General features: G+C 38.1%; 1 protein-coding gene across 4 annotated transcripts in view; it reads right to left on the bottom strand.

The window, feature by feature from the left end:
* Positions 1–17,223: 17,223 nt before the first annotated feature.
* Positions 17,224–25,082, bottom strand: part of ksr2 (kinase suppressor of ras 2) — a 116,560-nt gene continuing 108,701 nt past the window's right edge. For all 4 annotated transcript variants that reach the window (XM_083527313.1, XM_083527316.1, XM_083527319.1 and 1 more), the window contains one exon: positions 17,224–18,572. In XM_083527313.1, coding sequence (XP_083383439.1) covers positions 18,566–18,572 — 7 coding nt within the window. In that variant the 3' untranslated portion in view covers positions 17,224–18,565. The remainder of the gene's footprint in view (positions 18,573–25,082) is intronic.

Here is a 25,082-nt window from a genome sequence, read left to right as displayed (position 1 = left end):
CCATTGATCAATGTCTGCTCATCCCTGCAGGCTGTTTCCACATGATGCATTAAACAACTTGTGGTTTTATTTTTATTTTTTTTTATTTTTCGGACTATAAGCCGCTACTTTTTTCTCACGTTTTGAACCCCTCGGCTTAAATAACGAAGCGGCTAATTTATGAATTTTTCCTGGGTTTTTCCCGGTTTCACAAACTTCAAGCCAAAAAATCTGAGCAACATAACATTAGACCAATGAAATTTCCAAACGGAAACGATAAAATGCACCTCACTTATTATGAGAAATTGGAACATGTCCACCAATTTTCCTTAACATTTCCTTATTAAGTCTAAGGTTCCCTGGTGGTCTAGTGGTTAGGATGCGGCGCTTTCACTGTTGCAGCCCGGGTTCGATCCCTGGTCCGGGAACCAGCCCCAGCCATTAGGGTTGCACAAGCCAGAGCACTCTCAGTGCCGGTCCCAAGCCTGGATAAATGGGGAGGGTTGCGTTAGGAAGGGCATCCAGCGTAAAAACATGTGCCAAATCAAACGTGGATGATCCGTTGTAGCGACCCCTAATGGGAGAAGCCGAAAGAAAGTTATTTCCTTATTACTCACCAACCATGGTTCAAAAGTACTTTATTAAATTTTTCCATATTCTTCATTGTGGTTCCTTTGGGAAAGTTCATTTAAATGTAATACATCAGTTGTTTTCTTTGCATCCACATTTCTTGACAACTCATGATATTTGTATAATAAGGAACAACCTGGGTACAACAGGGATTTCATGACATGAAATAAACTAACAATAGATTCAAGAATATCCTTTTTTCCTTCATCTGATTTAATGCTGATCTCTGACACTAAGTGCGAGCTTTCACCTACTATCTAAACACATCCACTGTACTGCAATTATCTTTGTACTCACACTATATATATAATGGATTTCATAGACTTAGCTAAACCTGAAATAAAGAAGCAGATACTTATTATACCTTCCTTAGAATGTATGATTTCTGCAGCATTTTTTAAAATCATTACAAATCAAACTGACACGGATCCAATAAACGTGGGTGTAATAAATGATAAGTATGTAGTATGCAATTTAAAGTTTTTTTTTACATTTACATCACATCCTTATCCAGAGCGACTTATAACTTTTGATGGTTAAGGGCCTTGCTCAGGGGACCACAACAGTGGCAGCTTGGGGGTGCTGGGATTTGAACTTGTGACCTTCTGGGTCAAAGACCAGTGTCTTACATACATAGAATCCATCTCCTTTCCTTCTTTTAATCATTAAAGAACCACACCTTACCGTTTTATACATTTTTATTTAAAACACTGTAGAACAAATGTAGTTTGTTTGTCACGAACATGAAGAATTGTTCTTTCAGGAAACTTTGGTGGTTACTCAGATCAGTGGATCAGAAGGTCAGTGTTTCAAACTCCAGCCACACCAAGCTGCCACTGCTGGGCCCATAATCAAGGCCCTGAACCCTGTTTGCTCCAGGGGTGCTGTATCATAGCCGACTCTGTGCTCTGACCCCAGGTTTCTAACAAGCTGGGATATGAGAAGAAAGTGGAATGGAAGAATAAAGGTGGTGATGTCCGATATTCAGAACGTAACAGATGTTGGCAAGACTTCACAATACACTTTTAAAACCCACGTGAACAGAGCCATGAAGTTAACAGGAAATGAAAGAAGTGCATGATGGAAATCGGTAGTCATAGAATTAGGAGTGTACACTTCTCAGCAGGAAAAAATGTTTTTTTCTGTCCGAGTTTCTTTTGTCTGAATCATCGATTCGAAGCATATAAAGTGCATGTTGTTGATTTCAGTTTTGTACGACTTCTTGCGTGTTTTCCTTATCTGGGGCTAGACATAAAACCCTTCCTGTCAAGGAGAACCTTAAGTGGAAAGGAGTCTAGGATAGTGCACATACAGATAAAAAAAAGAAAAAAAGAAAAAAAAGAAAATCTCCAAGGTAGCAATGTTTAGTTCATGTTTTTTCTTTTGTACTTTTTCCTTACAGTTTTCAACAGTCTCATTCTCTCCAGGTCGTTTTGGCGTGTTCAGATCGCTTGCTGCAGAATTACATCTCTCCTCCGAGCAGTAAAGTTTTTCAGCAGAGCTGCTTTTCTGTCAGTCATCTCTGGGTTTTTTTTTTTGTTTTTTTTTATCTCCCATGGGATTTCCAGCAGCTTTGCAAAGAGGGGGATGCAACTCTTAATGAAAACAGCAACAGATAAAGACACACACACACATACACACACACAAACACAGAACACACCCAGACATCATGATGACATCCGGTGATGCATACACATATACTTTCACATTAAAATGAAGACACACTTTTATTATTTAGAAAGTGAACAACAATTTGTGAACAATATCTGAAATGTAGATCGATTTCTCCTCTCTAAACAGTTTCTCAAGCGCGTTCTCTCAGCACTGCTGCTGCTACGTGAATATGACGTATCACAACACTACAGAGACCGAGGCGTGTCCTGAGAGTCACATAGAATACAGATTAACATGGCAGATGTAGAGCTGCGTCTCCCTGGAGACAGAACAAGCAAAGATTTCTGGTTTCTTTAATCTTTTTTCTTTCTTTTTTCTCTGCACTACAACGGCCTGTTGTTACAACTCCAACTGTTACAACAGGTCCCCCTCCACTCCACCAGAGGGAACCTTTACCTGAAGTATTGTGTTTCTAAGGATGTACCAAGCTGTTTTCCATAGTTTATGCCTTTTGCTTCATTGTGTACCAAACATTGTTTCTGTTTCTCTTGTCTTTTTTTCTGGTCATTGTGTTTTTTGGATTTGGTTGCTTTGTGGACTCATGTATATCAAACTTATTTGTTTGTGACCATGACTTGTGCTTTGGATTACATTTTGGCTATTATTTTTATCAAACCACATATGGATTTTACCATGCCTGTCCCGGGGTTTATGTCACAGAATACTTCACCCATCGAAAATCCAGCGGAGATTCAGAGGCTGCCATCTGTGATAAAGCATCAGGGACACCTGCCAGTGGTGTAATTCAAACAACTCAAGGAGTGCCAAACAGCTAATGATCATCTCCTGCAAACTCTGCAAGCTATGGCGGCTAGGTGTTCCAAACCAACGACCATGGCTTTGACTAAAAAGTTTGATAGTACAACCGACCAATGCCTATGGTTTTTTCCGACAATGTGGTGTCTATTTTGCACACCAGTTACAGTTGTACAGCGTAGTACCCGTAACCTCTCATTAATGCTTATTAGTGCCCTCGGTATTGGAACAGCTCCGGGAGGCATGTGATTTCACCAGACTAGACATCCACAGCACGTACAATCCAGTATAAATAAAGCGAGTACAAGGTCATGCCATATGTCTTAATAAATGTGCTAGCATTTTTTTCAAGCTTTTATGAACAAGATAATTTAGGATCTGCTGGACTCATGCGTCTTTGTATTTATCAATGACATCTTGGTATATTCCCCGACGTTCAACCTCCACATTCAACATGTGCACTGCACTGTATTGGATCGCCTGTTGCAGCATCAACTCATGGTTGAGGCAGAGAAGTGCGATTTTCATTAAGAATCGAGTACCTTTTCAATTCCAAGTCAATCTCACCTCTGGATATCACCCACAAGCCAACGGTCAGTTGGAACTTGTGAATAAGAAGCTGGGGCATTTTAAAGACATATTGCAGTAGGGAACAATACTTGTGGAGTAAGTTCCTTATCTGAGCAGAATACGGCCAAAACTTGCTAGTCCGAGTCATACTTGGCTACCAACCCCCCTCAGAAATGACTAGTTCCGCCGGAGTAGAGAGATATCAGAACCGACTAATGTACATCTTCAGAGGGCAGTTTGGTGCCAAGAAATACAGGCAAATAGTTGAAGGTGCCCCTTACCCACCATATCAAACCAAATGGTGTGAATTCCTTCAGGTCAAGGGTCATTTCCTGTTTGTAACCTACTTATGCTATGCTAATGCCTCACTCCTTTGCAAAGTATTGTGTTTCTCAGCATGTACTGAGCTGTTTCTCATAGGTTACGTCTCCAGCTTTATTGTGTACCGAACTTTGTTTCTATGTCTCTCTCTCTAGTCATTGCGTATTTTTTAATTTGTTTGTATTGCGGACTGATTTCATGTGTATCAGAGTTCATTGCTTGTGACCACAAATTGTGTTTTGGATTCCGTTTGTGCTATTAGTCTTATTAAATCGTATATGGAGCCTATCATGCCTGTCCCAGGGATTATGTCACATTATGTGAAAGGGCCATGAGGTAGAAGGTACTAAATTACATTGACGATTTACTGAATCGTGAATCGTATCACATTCGTATCGGTAGCTACATCATATGTATCGGATCATTGGCTATGCATCAAGATGCAAATCGCATCTGCCTCAGTTTTAGACAGTGGTGGGCGGTCAGGGCCAGCAAAGCCTTCTCTACTGGCCTAAACACTATCAGAAGCACTGACCTGCATTTACAACCTAAATTCTAATGTTTGTTCCATGAAATTGTATTAATTTATTCCCAATAGTTTATTCTCTTCAATACATAGCGTTTCTCTTGGCTGCACTGCTTCTAGTACATGTATGTTAGATTTTTTGTCCAATCAGATTTCAGCCTCTGTGTGCCGCCATGTCAATTTAATCTGGCCAGGGCCTTCAAAGTCTGTTCTGCTGGTGTTTTTACCATAGTCTGCTTGAGAAATAGCTCTGTTTTTTTAACCAATCAGATTTAAAATTTCCTAAACTTCTTCATATTTACATAGATTTCAAATTTGCCTCACCGGGCAGTTTAAGTGCAGATTAAAAACATATCTTTTTAGCAAAGCCTACACATAACACACATCACACACATCACATCACAACCTTGTGCTCCAGAACATCTGATCACATGCACATTATCAACTTGTGCTGTTAATATCATGAACAGCAGCTACGCTAATTCCTCTCCACTGCTTCTCTTTCTCTCCCCATCCCGAGGCTTCCTGAGGTTTGGCCAGCTCCAGTCACGTCCCACCTCGTGAAGATTATGGACCTATGGATGATCATGGAGAAGTAGATGCCGAGTGTTTAAAGGCCCTGGCATGGAGAAGCTGATGCTGGATCTATGATGATCACAAATTGTTCTGTATTGTTGAAAGATTTATGACCAAACTTTTGATGTCACCCATATGAGGATGGGTTCCCCTTTGAGTCTGGTTCCTCTCAAGGTTTCTTCCTCATATCATCTAAGGGAGTTTTTCCTTGCCACTGTCGCCACGGCTGCTCATCAGGGACAAACGCACACCATTCACCTTCACTGTTGTTTTCTGTAAAGCTGCTTTGAGACAATGTCTGTTGTGAAAAGCGCTATACAAATAAACTTGACTTGACTTGACTTGACTTTTGAAGATACAAAGATGTGTATCTTCAAAACTGCTCGGTGAGGCAAATTTGAAATCTATGTAAATATGAAGGAATTTAGGATCATAAAAACCTATGTATATCAACTAATAAATACATAAATGCATAAAAATTTAATAATTTTAAAATAATAATAAAATAATTTAAGTGAATAAAAAAAACTATTTGAATGAATATTGAATTTGCAAGTAAAGAAATTCGCTATACCAAAACGAGTAATGATACAACACACACTTAGAATTAAAACTATGGGACTATAATACATTTTTATTTTATTAAAATATTTTGAGCATTTCGTTAAATTTTTTACATTTCTTCAAACTTGTACCCGACATTAATCTTGTATATCTTATTACTCTTGCATTTACACACAGCACATGACCATGGATATTTTAACACAGTGACATTAAAATACACACACACACACACACACACACACACACACACACACACACACACACACACACACACACACACACACACACACACACACACACACACACAAAAGCACAGTTAGACGCATGGCCCGATGGCTGGCCATGTCATTATGTCAATCACTTCCGACTAGAGTGCTACCATCTGCCTCCCTAATGAAACCACACAGCCTCGATCACACACTTTGCATCTCTCTCTCTTTCTCTCTTTACCTTCTCTCTTTCTCTCTCTCTCTATCTAACACACACAGACACACACGACACACACATGCACATACACGAGTGCAAACTCATTCAACGCTGCCCAAACCCAGGACTTGTAACTAGAATCGCAGCTGTTACTATTTATACAGAGTGGTATTTTTTGGCTCGTGTGTAAAAGACAGACAAAGGAGATAAAGAAGAAAGACAAAAAAAAAGACTAAGGAAGATAAAGACTTAGAGGAGAACAAGTCTCATATGGAACATGCCTTTGAACATTACCCCCTGTCAGATATTACTAACCTTAAACACCAGGAGCAATACACACCTTATTAATCGTCTCCAACTCTGATTTCACAATAAAGTTATTTCTATAATTATCCTCGTTATTATATTTATTCGGGCAAGTCGTAATTGGCAAAGCGCCTCCTGTTGCCATGGTAACGTTGTTGCTTTTTTTCTTGCATTTAGCTCCTTCTTCGGTAGTTTTTTTTTTTTTTTTGCTGGGCTTCACATCTTTTTGGATTTATAAAAGGTTATATGAGAAATACCTGTCATGCTTTAAGAAGCTGGGGTGTTACCGAGAAACCCTGAAAAACGTACTTATAAAAGCACTGACACTGGAAACTCCTTAAAGACTGAATAAACACCTTCAGACAGAAAAGTCAAGTGAATTCGAAAAAATGTTAACCAAAGATCAATCACATTTGTACATAAAAGGTGTTTAAAATTGAGTCCGACAATTTGTCTCTGTGGCTTCAACAAAAGACCCTGTGTGAGCCTTTACTACAGAAATGCTAATCCCTTTGGCCCATCTTTGGACCAATCAGAACTAAGAATCCCTTTCTTCTTTTCAGATTTTGCCTGTTTATCCCCGCAACCTCCTTCTGGACGGAGTTCTCATCAAATGGAGATCACTCTGTGCAGCTGAGATGTATTCCACGCAAACAGCCTAAAGATCCATGAAGTTACTAAGAAACTCAAGAACTTTGAAGATGGATTTGGACTATAATTATCATCAACAGAGTGCTACAACGGCTCAGGACTGCAGTTTGCATGGAAAGTTCCAAATTCAAGATTTACTGAACTGTACATCTCAACAAGTGTAAGGAAAAGACATTTGTTGGGCTCCCCCTTTTGAGTCTGGTTCCTCTCAAGGTTTCTTCCTCAGGATTTTGCTTCCCACAAGCACCACTGGCTCACTCATTAGGAATAACAGTATAAGGGATAAACTTAAAAGCCCTAAATTATAAGATGTTATATAAGATTTGTTACTTCTAACCAGAAGCTCATGGGTTCAAATCCCAGCACTATCAAGCTGCAACTGCTAGGTCCTTGAGCAAGGCCCTTAACCCTCAATTGCTCTAACTGAGATAACTGTAAGTTGCTTTAGATAAGGGCATCTGCCAAATGCTGTACATTTATAGATTCAAATTTTATAACTTATGTATCTCTGTAAAGCTGCTTCGGGACAATATCTATTGTAAAAAGTGCTATACAAATCAAACTAAATTAAAGCGATTAGAATTGAATTTTTGTGGTACAAAACACCACATGATAAACTAAAGGTCTCAGAAATAATATACCATAAACAGTCCTCATTAACACCATTTAACATTTTCTCACATTCCAATAAGAAAACATTTAACACTTGTTACTATGGTTACATTTCGGATTGCTTCATATACGGACATTGTTATGGTCCTATCATGCTAACAAAGTATCATAAAAATTGTGATCTTTATTCTTGAAATTTTCTGTAGACATGATTTACAGTTTTTTTGGATTGCTTAAGCACGATTTTCAAAACAGGGCCCGTGTTTTCAAAACACTACACACAATTAGCACAACCACACACCCAATTAGCAAAACACTACAGATCCCTTGCATAATTAAACACTCTTGTAAAAACTATACACTTCTGTGTACACACACGTTTCACATTACTATACTTTGTTTGCACGAGTTACACTCTGCTGTGATAAACCTAAAACACTTTTAGCACTTCTACTTCCCTATGATCAGAGTAGGCTACCATCAATAAAGTACAAATATAATGAAAATATACCAAACACTACACAAGACCAATGTTGCAGACTGAAGAAACTCATTTATCTGTCAACACGCCCAAATTGTTGACATGGAGATTCATAATACTGTAACAAAACGTCACTTCACGTATTGTACTGTAAGTTCACTGTAAAAAAAAAAAAAAGAACTAGACATTGTCTCTTCGCCTAGCTGGCCAGAGAATCTCATCAACATCGCAGGCAATGTTGTCATTAGCAAGACACCTTGGAAAGAAACGTCTTGAATGACGAATCCATCCTTGCATTGCTGCTACCTCCATCTGGTCACAGGCCTACTCCATGGCTTGGATGAGGGGTACCTCAGCCTGGAGACGGAGATCATATACCTTCCACCGCCATGCCGAGAAAAACTCTTCTATAGGGTTGAGGAATGGAGAGTATGGTGGAAGATATAGGACGGTGAAATGTGGATGTTGCTGAAACCAGTTCTGAACCAGAGCAGAGCGGTGGAAAGACACATTGTCCCAGACAACAATGTATTGCATATGATCATTTTGATTTGCTGCTGTTATGTTGTGCAATTGGTTGAGTTGTAAGGGCCTATATGGGCATGGCGGTGGAGGACCCCATTCTGTGTAATGGCTGCACAGTGTTATATTACCCCCATGTTGCCCTGGGACATTGACTATAGCCATGTGGCCAATAATGTTTCTTCCCCTCCTTCGTGTTCTCGACAGGTTGAACCCAGCCTCATCTACGTAAATGAACTCATGCTGGATCTCCTCTCCATCCATTTGTAAAACTATCTGAAAAACATTGTCATGCAAAATTGTGTAGTTCAGTGTAGATCTAGTATACATATTACAGTACAGTAAAAGATTATGAGACAGTATGCAAGAACACACTGCTAAAGTGAATACATCCTCTGCATATTCATGCCGCAGTCGTTTCACCCTTTCGGAATTGCGCTCAAAAGGCACTCAATAAATTTGCTTCATTTGAAGATGTCTTTTTTTTTAGAATGCGTGCCAGTGTTGATGTTGAGACCTGATGGATATCGTTGAAACTGGCATGGTTATTGACAATGTTAGCTTGGAGCTGATTGAGTGTTATAGCATTGTTGGCCAAAACCATGTTCACTATCTCCCTCTCTTGCTGTTCTGTGAACATAGGAGGCCTTCCCCCTTGTCGTTCCTGGCCCTCAATCCTATGTAGCAAAAGAAAACAGTATACAATAGTACAGTAATTTCACAGGAAAAGGTAACAGAAGTGCTGATAGTGCATAGAATACAGTAATGTGAGCAGTTACTGAAGCCGTGCAGATGTTTTTGATATGATGATATTTTTACAATACCTATTTTCCAGTCGAAATGTTCTTATCACACTTGCCACTGTGTATTGGCTTAGATTTGGCTGTACTCGCAGTCCAGCCTCCCTCAGCGCCAGGCCGTGGTTGACAACGTGGTCAACCAGTGTTGCGCGGATCTCGTTTGTCAGATTCGGTCCTCTTTGAGCACCTTCTTGTCTTCCTCTTCCTCTTCCTCTACCTCTACCTCCAGCATGGCCTCCATCTCTTCCTCTTTTGATTCCTCCTCTGTTGACTCCTCTTCCTCCCTTTCCTCCTCTGTTTACTCCTCTTCCTCCCCTGTTGACTCCTCTTCCTCCTCTGTTGACTCCTCTTCCTCCCCTTCCTCCTCCTCCTTGTCCTCCTCCTCGTTCTCCTCGTTCTCCTCCTCGTCTTACTCTTTCTCTGACTCTTTCCATTGTGCTTGAAGGCCGATGAACTCACCTGCTGCTTTTTATAGTGCTTATACACCTGATTGGTGTGTCTACAATTAAGCAAACAAGTGTTTGCACACCTGATGACTGTGTTGAACCAATTGGTTGGACGGTGCAGTAATTTGACAGTCAGTGCTTTGGTATTACAAGGAGGTGACTTCATGATAGATTTTTTGTGTGTAATGTATATTAAATGTGTTTAGTGTTTTGCAAATCACTGTGTGTAGAGTTTTGCAACAAGTGTGAGGTTGACATTGTGCTTATAGTTGTGCAAATATGGGCTGATGTTTTGCCTCTTGAGTGTAAGGTATTGCTAATAGTGTACTACTTTTAATTTTAGTGTGTAAGCAATCCAAAAAAACGGTATTATTTCTGACCAAAATAAAAACACGCTAAATCGAGCATGCCTTATGAACTGTCACGACATCAGAAATAATGGCAGTTATTATGAGAAATTAGGTCCTGATGTAACATGACACTTTTAGGTTACTGGAAATAACATGTCATGGCAACTCACTGCAGCGTGTGACAACCGTCTCTGTATTTTCATGCTTAATATTCATCAAGGCTGCAATATTAGTGATAAAACATTACATTATATAAAAATAAATCACACACAAATTCAAAATTCTTTACAGAAACAGACAGAAACAACAGGTAGATGATCAAGCACATAACAGATACAATCGACTACTGGGGAATAATAAGGATAGAAAATCTTGGACTTCCACTACATGAACAAAAGTATTGAGACACCTGATTTTTCCAGTTGTCCAGTTGAACCACACATATGTGGTTCTTTCCCAAACTGTTCCCACAAACTTAGAAGCACACATTTGTATAGGATGTCTTTGGATGTGGTAGCCTTAAATTGTCCCTTCTCTTGAACTTTGAGACCCAAACTTGTTCCAGCAGGACAATATCCATGTGCACAATGACGGCTCCATGAAGATATGCTTTACATGGGTTGAAGTGGAAGATCTCCTGCTATAGAGCTCTGAATTCAACTCAAATAAAATAGATAAAATTGTAATACTGACGGCACCCCAGGTCTTCTCACATCACCTACATCGTTACCTATTTTTACTAACACCCTTGTGGCTGAATAAGCACACATCTTAACAAACTCTTTGCAAAATCTTCCCAGAAGGGTGGAGGTTACTATAACAGCAAATGGGAACTAAATGTGGAATAGGATATTTAGAAAGCACTATGCTGAGGTGTCCACAAACCTTTATACATTCACAGTATATGTATACATAGATCAAACATCTGGGCCTTAACCCTCATCTACTCCTCTTCTTCGGCTGCTCCCATTCGGGGTTGCCAAAGCGGATCATCCGTCTCCATACCCCCCCTGTCCTCTACATCTGCCTCTTCCACACCAACTACCTGCATGTCTTCCCTCACCACAGCCATGAACCTCCTCCTTGGTCTTCCTCTTTTCCTCCTACCTGGTGTCTCCATCCTCAGCATTCATCTACCAATATAACTCATGTCCCTTCTCTGCACATGTCCAAACCATCTCAATCTCGCCTCCCTCACCTTGTCACCAAAACATCCTACATAGGCTAACCCTCATCTACTCCATATTATTTAAAAAAAAAACATATTTCGATACGATTGTCTTCAAAATGCTTCATGTAACAGAGATTCCATACACAGATATGATATGAGTCTTGACCAAACTTGACAACATATAAATTGATTTTTACATTATGAAGGAAAACTAGGAAAACGATATATTGTCAAGGAAAACTCGTCTCAACATCATGAGCCAAACAACATTTCGCAATGAAGAAACAAAGTATCATCTTTCAGAGAACGATAGCCATCAGCCATGCAGCCTTTCTTTTTGCGAATTTCTAATGAAGTCATCTGGCCTTTGGTCAATAGCAAGTGAATAACTCATTAAATAGTCCGATTTCCTTGTGTACACAGGCAGGAAAAAAAAAAACTTTTGGATGATTAATTATATCTCAAGGCAATTTCTGGCTAACGCTCCTTTATTGATATGCTCCTGTTACTCCACTACTTCATTCCTCACCACAGAATGTTTTCTTTTTTTTATTGAGAGAATTTCTTAGCTTATTAAACTCAACTTCTCTGACTTCACTCCTTAACTCGTCAAGTCTCGCTTTGAATTAAACTTCGCTGACCTTTTAATTATATTTCCTAATTATCTCGCCTTCAAAAGTCACATATCTGTGAGTCTGTGTATTATCTCTAGTTTTACTAACGCTTTTTCATATGTTGAGTGTGGAGTCTGAGAGTGAAAAAGAAAAGAGTGCTTTTTAACATTTAATTAAAAAACCCTTTACATTACAAATTATAAAAAAAATTTAAAAAATAAGTACAATCTCTAATATTAATTAATTTATTTTATTTATTTTATTTTACATATAAAGTTTTTTAGTATTTCCTTGCTTCAGTGACACTTGATTTTACAAACCGTGAAGATCCATTTTAGATCAAATTTATCGGAGTGTTTCCAAAAAGTGTGTGAAATTCCAAGAGATTAGATGTGAGCAAAAAAATCCAATGTTATGAAGTTCAATATCAGAAATTTGATATACCTTTTGAATGTTACATTCAAATAGGGACTTACTAATATAATATTGCAGAATCTTGAATGTTAATTATTGATATAAATAAGATGTGGCACATATTTAGTTTTTTCAAATATAAAAACAAAATTACAACCAATTTTAATATGGTCTCAGACTATTGGAGTCCAGAGTATACATAGAAAAACTATTTTTACATATTACAAAATAAAAAAATAAAAAAATCATATACATAATGAAGCTTTTTGTTTTTTGTGAATTTTAATATCAGCAGGGATATCTAAAACGTGTGTGCTTCAAAGCAATGATAACATTCACATTTACAAGATATATGCTACTTACAGTGAAGAAAATAAGTATTTGAACACCCTGCTATTTTGCAAGTTCTCCCAGTTAGAAATCATGGAGGGGTCTGAAATTGTCATCGTAGGTGCATGTCCACTGTGAGAGACATAATCTAAAAAAAAAAATCCAGAAATCACAATGTATGATTTTTTAACTATTTATTTGTATGATACAGCTGCAAATAAGTATTTGAACACCTGAGAAAGTCAATGTTAATATTTGGTACAGTAGTCTTTGCTTGCAATTACAGAGGTCAAACGTTTCCTGTAGTTTTTCACCAGGTTTGCACACACTGCAGGAGGGATTTTGGCCCACTCCTCCACACAGATCTTCTCTAGATCAGTCAGGTTTCTGGCCTGTCGCTGAGAAACACGGAGTTTGAGCTCCCTCCAAAGATTCTCTATTGGGTTTAGGTCTGGAGACTGGCTAGGCCATGCCAGAACCTTGATATGCTTCTTACAGAGCCACTCCTTGGTTATCCTGGCTGTGTGCTTCGGGTCATTGTCATGTTGGAAGACCCAGCCTCGACCCATCTTCAATGCTCTAACTGAGGGAAGGAGGTTGTTCCCCAAAATCTCGCAATACATGGCCCCGGTCATCCTCTCCTTAATACAGTGCAGTCGGCCTGTCCCATGTGCAGAAAAACACCCCCAAAGCATGATGCTACCACCCCCATGCTTCACAGTAGGGATGGTGTTCTTGGGATGGTACTCATCATTCTTCTTCCTCCAAACACGTTTAGTGAAATTATGACCCAAAAGTTCTATTTTGGTCTCATCTGACCACATGACTTTCTCCCATGACTCCTCTGGATCATCCAAATGGTCATTGGCAAACTTAAGACGTGCCTGGACATGTGCTGGTTTAAGCAGGGGAACCTTCCGTGCCATGCATGATTTCAAACCATGACGTCTTAGTGTATTACCAACAGTAACCTTGGAAACGGTGGTCCCAGCTCTTTTCAGGTCATTGACTAGCTCCTCCTGTGTAGTTCTGGGCTGATTTCTCACCTTCCTTAGGATCATTGAGACCCCACGAGGTGAGATCTTGCATGGAGCCCCAGTCCGAGGGAGATTGACAGTCATGTTTAGCTTCTTCAATTTTCAAATGATTGCTCGAACAGTGGACTTTTTTTCACCAAGCTGCTTGCCAATTTCCCCGTAGCCCTTTCCAGCCTTGTGGAGGTGTCCAATTTTGTCTCTAGTGTCTTTGGACAGCTCTTTTGTCTTGGCCATGTTAGTAGTTGGATTCTTATTGATTGTATGTGGTGGACATGTGTCTTTATGCAGCTAACAACCTCAAACAGGTGCATCTAATTTAGGATAATAAATGTAGTGGAGGTGGACATTTTAAAGGCAGACTAACAGGTCTTTGAGGGTCAGAATTCTAGCTGATAGACAGGTGTTCAAATACTTATTTGCAGCTGTATCATACAAATAAATAGTTTAAAAATCATACATTGTGATTTCTGGATTTTTTTTTTAGATTATGTCTCTCACAGTGGGCATGCACCTGCGATGACAATTTCAGACCCCTCCATGATTTCTAAGTGGGAAAACTTGCAAAATAGCAGGGTGTTTAAATACTTATTTTCCTCACTGTATATTCTACTCATCATATTTTCAATCAAACACTATCTAGAATCTGAAGGAGACCCCCATCCCACATTATAACAAAACAAAACAAACACTATCTGCTATATTTTTAAAAGGGGAAAGAGACACTTAATCTGTTCCACCCTGACTTCATTTGGCAACTCTGTAAATATCTGTTCTGTGTGCTGCTCTTTCTCTAGTGAAAGAGAGCATAGGGGCAGCGTGATTTCCGCCCCAATGGACTTCATTCAGATCTTGTTGCAGTTCTCATTTTTTACCACTAGGCTTAGGTAACTAGTGACACACTCTGTATTAAAAATGGCAAGCAAATTAACAAACCTTGACTATGTGACAGACGTCATCGTAACGTTATAATACCAATGAACCAAGGCAAATCACAGGTACAAACCCAATGCAAAAACAGCAGGCAAACATGATTTCATAAATAAGTCTTTATTTCTCTGTGCAACAGCTGAACCTGACCGAAAAGCTTCACAAAAAAATAACGAAAAAAACAACAACACAGATTTGGTAAAGAAGACCTGCAGGGTTTTAAAGATGGCATTCATAACATTTGTGATTATAAATATCAGTCCAGTGTACAAGAGTAGAAAAACTCATAGAAATATGACTGTACAAAATATACATGTCCGTCATTCGATCTGATCACCCCAGCCTTTTTTTTTTTTTTTTTTTTTGCATGATATCAGGCTGCTTTCTATCTCAGTGAGATCATGAAGATGATTGAAAGTGTAGCAGTGCTGAGCTTTAAGTAATGATAAAGAGGGGATGATGCCAGACAGCTGAATGTCTGAGAGAGAAAAAAAGAGCTAAATCAACTCAAAATCGTGAGTTTATAGTAGATTTAATGATGCAAGTACATTCCCTGATTAAAAGTTATAATCAGGTTCATATTCACTCCCACACATTATATTTAATAGATTGTTGAGAGCATAGAAGCCTCTAAAAAAATGATATCCATGCTCTGTGCAATTAAGCATTTGTTGAAAATGTTGAAAATAAATAAAATAATAGTTCTCAGTTTTTCAGCTAATATTTCACAGATGGAGATTAGAGTGTCTCACAGCATTCATCTTGCTTTTTGTCCCTTTTGAAAGGTTTTTTTTTTCCCCCAGCGCCTGAGAGGAACTCGGTCTCTTCATGGCACTAGGTTTTGTGAAGCACATATGGACGACTTGGGGCCAAATAGCATGCTAGCAACAGGTTTGGCTTTTTACGCACGCTGTGCCCACGCTCATACTCAGCCTGGATCAGGCACCGGTGCCGTCATAAGCTGAGTGAGTATGGAAATGATATTTAATCAAAGCAAATGCAGTCACCGGGTGGTTTTTGTATCCTACAAAGAAGTTAATGTGCACATGAAAGATGTTTGTACTATTTTGGAAATACCAAAAAGCATCTTTTTTTTCTTTCCTCATACTGAACCAAACAAGTCGCAAGAATGTGAAAAAACCCCGATGTCCAAATTTGCAAATGAGAAGTGAAAAGAGATAGAACGTGTGCTATGCGCCTTAATTAGACAAAATATGAGATAAAGATTATTAATGGTGCCTAGCACTGCAAGCTTCTTTTATCCAATTTGCAGAAATATCTGAAGGATTTGTTAATTATCAAAAGACCTGAATCATTCCATGGAAAAAAAGAAGAAAAGAAAACTATTACATAAAAATGCCTGCTCTGAATATTCGTTCACATTACAAAATCAGCCATGAGGGGATTCTTCTCATACGCAGAGATGCGATAATAAATAATTGTACTTTGCGAGTCTTTTTCTGACGAAATGCTTCAGATACTGTAGGCATGCTGATTTTTTCCATGCATTCAGTGCCATGCATCTCTACAGAGGAATCTGAGGAACCCTGGAGAACGCACACACTGGGAAAAGATGGGAGGAGGAGGGGTGTTTCACATACTGTTATACCATGATCCACCTGTCATTCCCATTTTTATGCCATCCATATGAGGGTACAACTCAAAAGTTATACCAATGGGACTATCAGGAATAAAGCCATAAAGAGTTGAGGGAACTTAAAGGTACAGTTTTTAAATTCTTTACAGCAGTTTTAGAAATTTTACACTATATGGACTCAAGATTGTGGACACCTGATAGTAAGATATGTGCTTTTTGAACATTTCATGTTTACTCCCTATTTGCTGATAATGTAACCTCCACTAGTTGAAATGAAGGGAAAATGTAATTCTACCACGTTCAAAGTGGTAGACATCCCATAAAATTGTGTGACTCCAACTTTGAGGTAACAATTCGAGGGAAAACAACATCTGGCTGAAAAAGTCAGGTGTCACAAAACTTTAATCCATATAGTATTATAAATATTTTTCATTTACTATAGCAAAACTATCATTCAGTACAATTCAATGTCAAATCTGGCAACCCCCATTGTTTTTTTATTCAAAATAATACAAATGACCTTAAGTACCTGATGAATTTATGTATGCATATGAAATTTATCCTGGTAATACATTTATAATTTACAACTAACTCACAAAAAAAACTGGAAATCAACACACACAAAAAAAAATCTTTACCTACAATCAATGGCTCATGACTATAGATTTTAATGGTGCAGTGCAACTTCAATAGCAGCATTGCCTAAAAAATTTATTTCAATAACCCATAATTATTTATTTATTATATAGTCTGCAATCTGGAGAGTCCTTACAGGAAAGAAAGCATACTTGTTTTGAGTGGTTTTAGATGTACCTCCATTTTTTCAAGGTAATAACCGGATGGATGCCAGGGTTCAACTATATCTTGATAAACAACACACAAATAAAAAAAAAACCCTGAAACTAGCCGAAAATACTGAAAAGAGGAACACATCATTTCTTCATTTTTCTTTTTTAAGCTATAGTGAGGGGAGGAGCAAGGTCACTGTGGTGCACATGCATTTCTGATAAAGCGAAGATATACGGATTTTAGCAATAGTCCACTTGTTTGCGGAAATATATCAGATTTCATTCAGATTATTTGCCACTAAACAGAACGGTAATGACGACCCGGATTTGGGATCTCTGTAATGAACTGTCCTGTTTACAGCTCCTCCTCCACTGAGTTTATTAAGGGAGCATGGGGGCAGCATAATTCCAGCCCCAATGTACCTTTAGTAACACTTGTTCCATTTTCAATTTGCTGACCACTATGTACAATGATAATGATATGGAAACTAATGGTGGACCTAATAGGCTTATACAGTATTTGTCAAACATCAATGTTTTAATATTACAGGTAACGCAACTAGTGGAGCACGTAATAATTAATAATAAAAAATTACACAAGTCATTCAAATTTTTGTGTAATTTAAAGTGTATGGAATTGTGAATGAGGACTTTATGAGAATAACACATATAGATATACAGAATATGATTTGGCTCTCCACCACCTGGTTTTTATGGACGAGTCGCCACTGTGACAATTTTTATAGTTTATGTGAAATTTAGCAAATTAATGTCTTTTAAATTAAATCTTTCCTTCATGTTCTTACTTGCTTTTCTGGCACCTAATCAGAGCTCTGTTTCCTTAAAAGGAAACTCTCATAGCTCAGGAATACATACTTTTAACAGCTGCTTGGGGTCTGTTGTGAAAACGATGAAAAGGCTTGATGATTTTATAAAATTGTAAAGGCAATTTTAGGTAGATCTAAAATTAGACACTGCTCCTTTAATATCTTGTCACTTGTTAGGTTGAGAGTCAGGAATGGGGGTATGAATTAGGGAAAGAATAAGCAACTCAGAAACATTTACCAGAATGTGCAAGAGATAAAAAAATATATGATATGACTAGTTTAAAATGATGACCATTGCATATTGTGTGTTGGTGATGATGATGTGCGATCGTGCGTTAGAATTTATAATGGCGTACATAGAAGCAAGAGATGTAAAATGCTGAGAAACTGAGGAACACAGAAGCCGGAGCCCAGTGTAAGCATATGGAGCGAGGCAGCACTTTGGATACCCTCATTCATCTGAGATCATTCCAAATCATCCAGTTTGCATCCAGGAAAAAAAAATTCCTTCTCTGCTTTGCAGTTAGCATGGCATTACCAACCCCTCTCCTATTTAAAAAAAAAAAGACCATAGGAAGTCTGTGGGAAGACTTCCTGTCATGTGATGTTTGATGAGAGCAGGGTGTTGGTGGAGTGAAGAGGACGGGGAACGGGGGGCAGTCCGTTACTGCTACAGCCTGGAAAGGAAAACAGATATAAAAAAGAAATATCAGGTATTGTTAAAAAAAGACACACATACAGAACCTTTGGTTCGAGGGTTGGATTTTTTTAAGCTATTATGTTGTTGATGTTGTATAGGAAACAAACAAGTCTTAATTTGACTCACCCTTAGAGTGGAATCTGTTACAAAATTAACAAATCATATAAATTGCATATAGCTTATAAGATATCCATGGGAATTTGTATATAAAAAAAATTTATAATTCTGACAGAAAATACACAGTAAATAAAGTCTTGGCAACACACATCCTGCCTACAGCTCACAGAGCAGCTTGAATTATCTCTGGTCATTTGTGCATCTACTGTACATCAGCTTCAAGTTGGACAGAAAATATTAAAAAATTGTAATAAATTGACAAGAAAAATATTGGGATTTAAAATGTATCTTAAAAATCTATTAAAATGTATTTATCTTTAACAAAAGCTAAAAAAACTTGTATCTTATACTTATACAACTATTTAATTCATACTAATATTATATAGTAATGTATACAAATTTCAAGTCTTTGTTTACTAGTGTAAAGGGACAAATGCTTGCCATGTCCCTCAGACTAACATTGTAACTTTTTAAGTCACTGGAATCAGTAGGAATGTGCAAGCATGTGTTCAGCTTTTGTGTTCAGCTGATACTTAGCTGTTTATTAGGATATGGAAATGTGCCACATAAGCTTGTATACACACTCTTTAAATAAAGGGTTGGGAGACTTCATTGGGTCTTTGACTGGTTAATGGTTTGTGAAAAGAGCTGTACTCTAAAGAAAGGAAAGAAAGGTGCTTTTACAGCACAATGAAATTTTTATGTTGTGTACCCCAGCAATGTTAGTAAGCTGGTAGTCAGTAATGATACAGCACCCCTGGAACACAGAGGGTTAAAGGCCATGCTTAAGGGCCCCAAGTGAGGCAGCTTAGCAATACCTGGGCTTGAGCCCTCAATCAGAAAAACAGAGCCTTAACCACCAAGCTACAACCTCCCTAAACAATTGTCCCCACTCTAATAGAATATGCAATTCTTTTTTAGTTGAAAGTACAGGAGGAGTTACAGGCTACACCTTTCTTAACTAGGTTGTCTTAAAGATTTTTTTCCCAAAATGAAAATGTAATTGTATTGTATAATATTTTTTAAAGAACTTTAAAAGCTTTCCCCAGAAATAAAAAATAGGGGGATGCTGAAGGTACCTGAGAGAACCTCATCTTCTAAGTGCAATAACCATCAGATAATTTCGCAGATGAGAACTTTAGAACAGTGTGAGGTTCTCCTTGGAATGTTCTCTAAATGGTAACAATTGCTATACGCTTTTCCTTCAGAGAGACAAACCAGAGAAACCTTATAATTAACCATAATTTGCTTTATTTGGTAAATTTTTAGGGGTCTATCGGAGGGTTTGGGGCAGTTGTTTTGAGCTCTAGTTAATGCTGTGCCTGAGGTAAACCTGAAGCAAATTTTAACTCACAGCGTTTTGATTCAACATCTTATCCACTGAGTTACCACTTCCACATTTCCAAGATCACATCAGTTCCACAACCTGTGGAACTGTTAACAGTGCTAGGTAGCTTTTTTCCCTCAGAGCATGAGGGGAAATTGGTAGCTGTAACCACCGAGTAACCTGAAAGCTGACTCACAGCCAGAGGTCTGCTAACCTGCAGCTCCATACAGCGCAGCTCTTTCACTGCTCATCCCTTTTTGTTCCTGGTTTTTCAAATCTCCAGATCTTGACTAATGAGTAATAGCTCAGAAAAGTATGTAGGTGCCTTTAAGATAGGTTAAAGAAAAGCCCACACACTTCTCACCATCACGTAGATGCCTTTCAAGCCAGTCATTTGAGCCGCAATATTAGTTTGAAAGTCCTCCCACACGTGTGGATACCTGCAGTTCTGAAAAATGACACGAATCAAGCTAGCTCTTGGTCTGCCGTACGTTTCTTTCTGGTCTTTACATGTGTACAATTTAAAATCTAAATTGATCTTAACTGAGAAGTTGAAGAATAGAAAAAATGTAATGAACAACATGTCTGCTTTGCCTTAGCATCTCAAGCGCAATGCTTACAACAATTTTGACACAAAAAATTTAAGAAATGTATTTAATCATTTGACTACAAACAGAAAGTAAACAGTTGCTGGTGCACTTTTCTACAGGGAACATCTGTGTTTTATAGTATGTATGAATTGAAAAGGAAAACAATGTTTAGGGTAAGTGAACCACCAGAGCTTAAAGATCTACATAGGCTAGCATTGTCTACATAAAATAGCATTGTCTACATAAAATAGCATGGTCTACATGAGATAGCATGGTCCACATAAAATAGTATGGTCCACAGTGGAGGGCATGAAATAGCATTGCCTATATGGGATAGCATGGTCTACATAAAATAGCATGGACTACATGAGATAACATGGTCTACATAAAATAACATGGTCTACATGGGATAGCATGGTCCACATAAAATAGTATGGTCCACATTGGAGGGCATTAAAGACCATTGCCTACATGGGATAGCATGGTCTACATAAAATAGCATGGTCCACATGGGATAGCATGGTCTACATGTTATAACACGATCTACTTGTTATAAAATGGTTTACATTGATAGCATGGTCCACATAAAATAGCATGGTCCACATGGGATAGCATGGTCTACATGTTATAACACGATCTACTTGTTATAAAATGGTTTACATTGATAGCATGGTCCACATAAAATAGCATTGTCCACATGGGATAGCATTGTCTACACAAGATATCACGGTCTACATGGGACAGCATGATCTACATGGGAAAGCACTTTCTACATGGGATAACATGGTTTGGGCTTAACAAGTGGCTTAAGGTGAATCAGTGTGTGATTCTGTAAAGTTAGATGTATGCCAAGGGCTGGGGGCTAATACATGACTATATCTACTGTTACCTCTACCTCAACCTACTGCCCATACTGATTTCACCTGATTGACATTTACACAACTGATATGCACCACACTGTTTACTTTAACCGTTACAGCTATTTTGCTATTTTATTTAACATCTTTGCTATCTGCACTACTGGTTTAATGCTAACTGATTTTCTCTGTAATTAGCATGGTCATAGTGTCTATATTTTAGTATGTCATAGTGTCGGTTATTACCTTGAAAATAACACAACCTAAACTTTACTCCTGCTTTAGTCCAGACTGTAAAACCAAACAGCCTACCAGTGATGGCTGTGTCAGCCTGGTGTTAGCGGGTAAAAGGGCTAATTCCTTGAAGGCTGCATTTTGAATACATCTATTTCACATCTGCAACTGGGGCTGACATGTAATACAATACAATGTGGAAAAAAAACAGGATGGATGGCGTTCTTAAACATTTGATTTTCCAAAATGTCTCCAAAATTACAAGACAAACTAGAAGTAGTTAGGCAAAGCAAACATTGTCCAATCAATGAGCACAAAAAATGATATGAACAGAAAGTTTGGCTTGGTTTGAATGAAAGACCTGCCTATCTATCTTCCAATAAGTATATTCCTGAGTGCATGAGTAATCTTTTTTTGCCTACAATAAAATGAGACCCCATGCACTGATGCGTAATCATAATAGTTTGATAAAAGTTATTATTGCTGAGTTATTAATAAAGGTAGCTAATTTTTATAACTTATTTCATTCTTAGCTTTTCAATACAATTTCTTTACCAGCTATGACTGACTGTCACCAGTTTATATATGAGGAACCACATAAGTGTGTGTAAAACTTTAAATGACAACATTTTATCTAAAAAAAAATATATTATTTAAATCTAAAAACTTTAGTGTCAGCAATTCGTGAAACCAATTGATTTTATACAGGTAGTCCCCAATTTTACGATGGTTCAACTTATGATGATGATGATAGCTATGACTATGATTTTATTTTATATTTACATTTTTGTGCAGTGTTCAAATTTTCGTATGCGGCGCTGCCAGGATGATGTTCAGTTGTCTTTGTGTTAATGCGTGTATTTATTTTTTTTGCATTTTTGGTGTTTCAAAGCCCACTTCTACCTCTTGTCTCTCTCCTTTTAATTGGCTTTACCACCAGTAATTACCAGTATGTATATATATATATATATATATATATATATATATATATATATATATAAATCTCAAATACCACTGACTGACTCGCTCACTCATCACGAAATCTCAAAAATCACTGAACGGATTGCAATGAAATTTGGAACATACCTTCCTCTTGGGTCTTAGGTGCTCACTAAGAAAGGGTTTTGAAAAATTCGGCCTGGATCACGGCTAACTCGCGAAAAACGCGATTTCTCACGAAATAACATTACGGATCCTAATGAAACTTAGTACATTGTTTCTTATTAGATGTTAGATGCACGATAAAAATGATTTTCAAAGTAGTTTGCCCTGTATCGGTACTACAAAGGGGTAGTACGTTATTTGTTGACGTTATGTTCTGATCTCTGATCATCCAGTCCTGCTCAGTGCTTACTGCTTATTGCCATATTGCTTAGCGTTCTGCCTTCCGTAGCGAAGCACGGGTACTTTCAGCTAGTATATATATATATATATATATATATATATATATATATATATATATATATATATATATATATATATATATATATATAAATATATATATATATATATATATATATATATATATATATATATATATATATATATATATATATATATACACATACATACATATACAGTGAGGAAAATAAGTATTTGAACACCCTGCTATTTTGCAAGTTCTCCCACTTAGAAATCATGGAGGGGTCTGAAATTGTCATCGTAGGTGCATGCCCACTGTAAGAGACATAATCTAAAAAAAAAAAATTCAGAAATCACAATATATGATTTTGTAACTATTTATTTGTATGATACAGCTGCAAATAAGTATTTGAACACCTGAGAAAGTCAATGTTAATATTTGGTACAGTAGCCTTTGTTTGCAGTTACAGAGGTCAAACGTTTCCTGTAGTTTTTCACCAGGTTTGCACACACTGCAGGAGGGATTTTGGCCCACTCCTCCACACAGAGCTTCTCTAGATCAGTCAGGTTTCTGGCCTGTCTCTGAGAAACACGGAGTTTGAGCTCCCTCCAAAGATTCTCTACTGGGTTTAGGTCTGGAGACTGGCTAGGCCACGCCTGAACCTTGATATGCTTCTTACAGAGCCACTCCTTGGTTATCCTGGCTGTGTGCTTCGAGTCATTGTCATGTTGAAAGACCCAGCCTCGACCCATCTTCAATGCTCTAACTGAGGGAAGGAGGTTGTTCCCCAAAATCTCACAATACATGGCCCCGGGCATCCTCTCCTTAATACAGTGCAGTCGCCCTGCCCCATGTGCAGAAAAACACCCCCAAAGCATGATGCTACCACCCCCATGCTTCACAGTAGGGATGGTGTTCTTGGGATGGTACTCATCATTCTTCTTCCTCCAAACACATTTAGTGGAACTATGACCCAAAAGTTATATTTTGGTCTCAACTGACCACATGACTTTCTCCCATGACTCCTCTGGATCATCCAAATGGTCATTGGCAAACTTAAGACGTGCCTGGACATGTGCTGGTTTAAGCAGGGGAACCTTCCGTGCCATGCATGATTTCAAACCATGACGTCTTAGTGTATTACCAACAGTAACCTTGGAAACGGTGGTCCCAGCTCTTTTCAGGTCATTGACCAGCTCCTCCCGTGTAGTTCTGGGCTGATTTCTCACCTTCCTTAGGATCATTGAGACCCCACGAGGTGAGATCTTGCATGGAGCCCCAGTCCGAGGGAGATTGACAGTCATGTTTAGCTTCTTCCATTTTCTAATGATTGCTCCAACAGTGGACCTTTTTTCACCAAGCTGCTTGGCAATTTCCCCATAGCCCTTTCCAGCCTTGTGGAGGTGTACAATTTTGTCTCTAGTGTCTTTGGACAGCTCTTTGGTCTTGGCCATGTTAGTAGTTGGATTCTTACTGATTGTATGGGGTGGACAGGTGTCTTTATGCAGCTAACAACCTCAAACAGGTGCATCTAATTTAGGATAATAAATGTAGTGGAGGTGGACATTTTAAAGACAGACTAACAGGTCTTTGAGGGTCAGAATTCTAGCTGATAGACAGGTGTTCAAATACTTATTTGCAGCTGTATCATACAGATAAAAAGTTTAAAAATCATATATTGTGATTTCTGTTTTTTTTTTTTTAGATTATGTCTCTCACAGTGGACATGCACCTACGATGACAACTTCAGACCCCTCCATGATTTCTAAGTGGGAGAACTTGCAAAATAGCAGGGTGTTCAAATACTTATTTTCCTCACTGTATACACATACTGTATATGGAGTAAGTTTTTACAGTATGGTACCGTAAATTAATCTGTTTTTTGGAATTTAGTACTGTAATTTGTTAAATTATTAAAAATTTTCATTATACTAGGAACATAGAAACGCATCTCTATCGTACATTGGAGACTACTAGTATATATATTTTGAAGTGGTAG

Source organism: Silurus aristotelis, assembly GCF_946808225.1.
Source record: "Silurus aristotelis genome assembly, chromosome: 23".
Taxonomy (NCBI): Eukaryota; Metazoa; Chordata; class Actinopteri; order Siluriformes; family Siluridae; genus Silurus; species Silurus aristotelis.
Note: the sequence above shows the minus strand (reverse complement) of the source record. Positions and strands in the feature narration are given on the sequence as shown.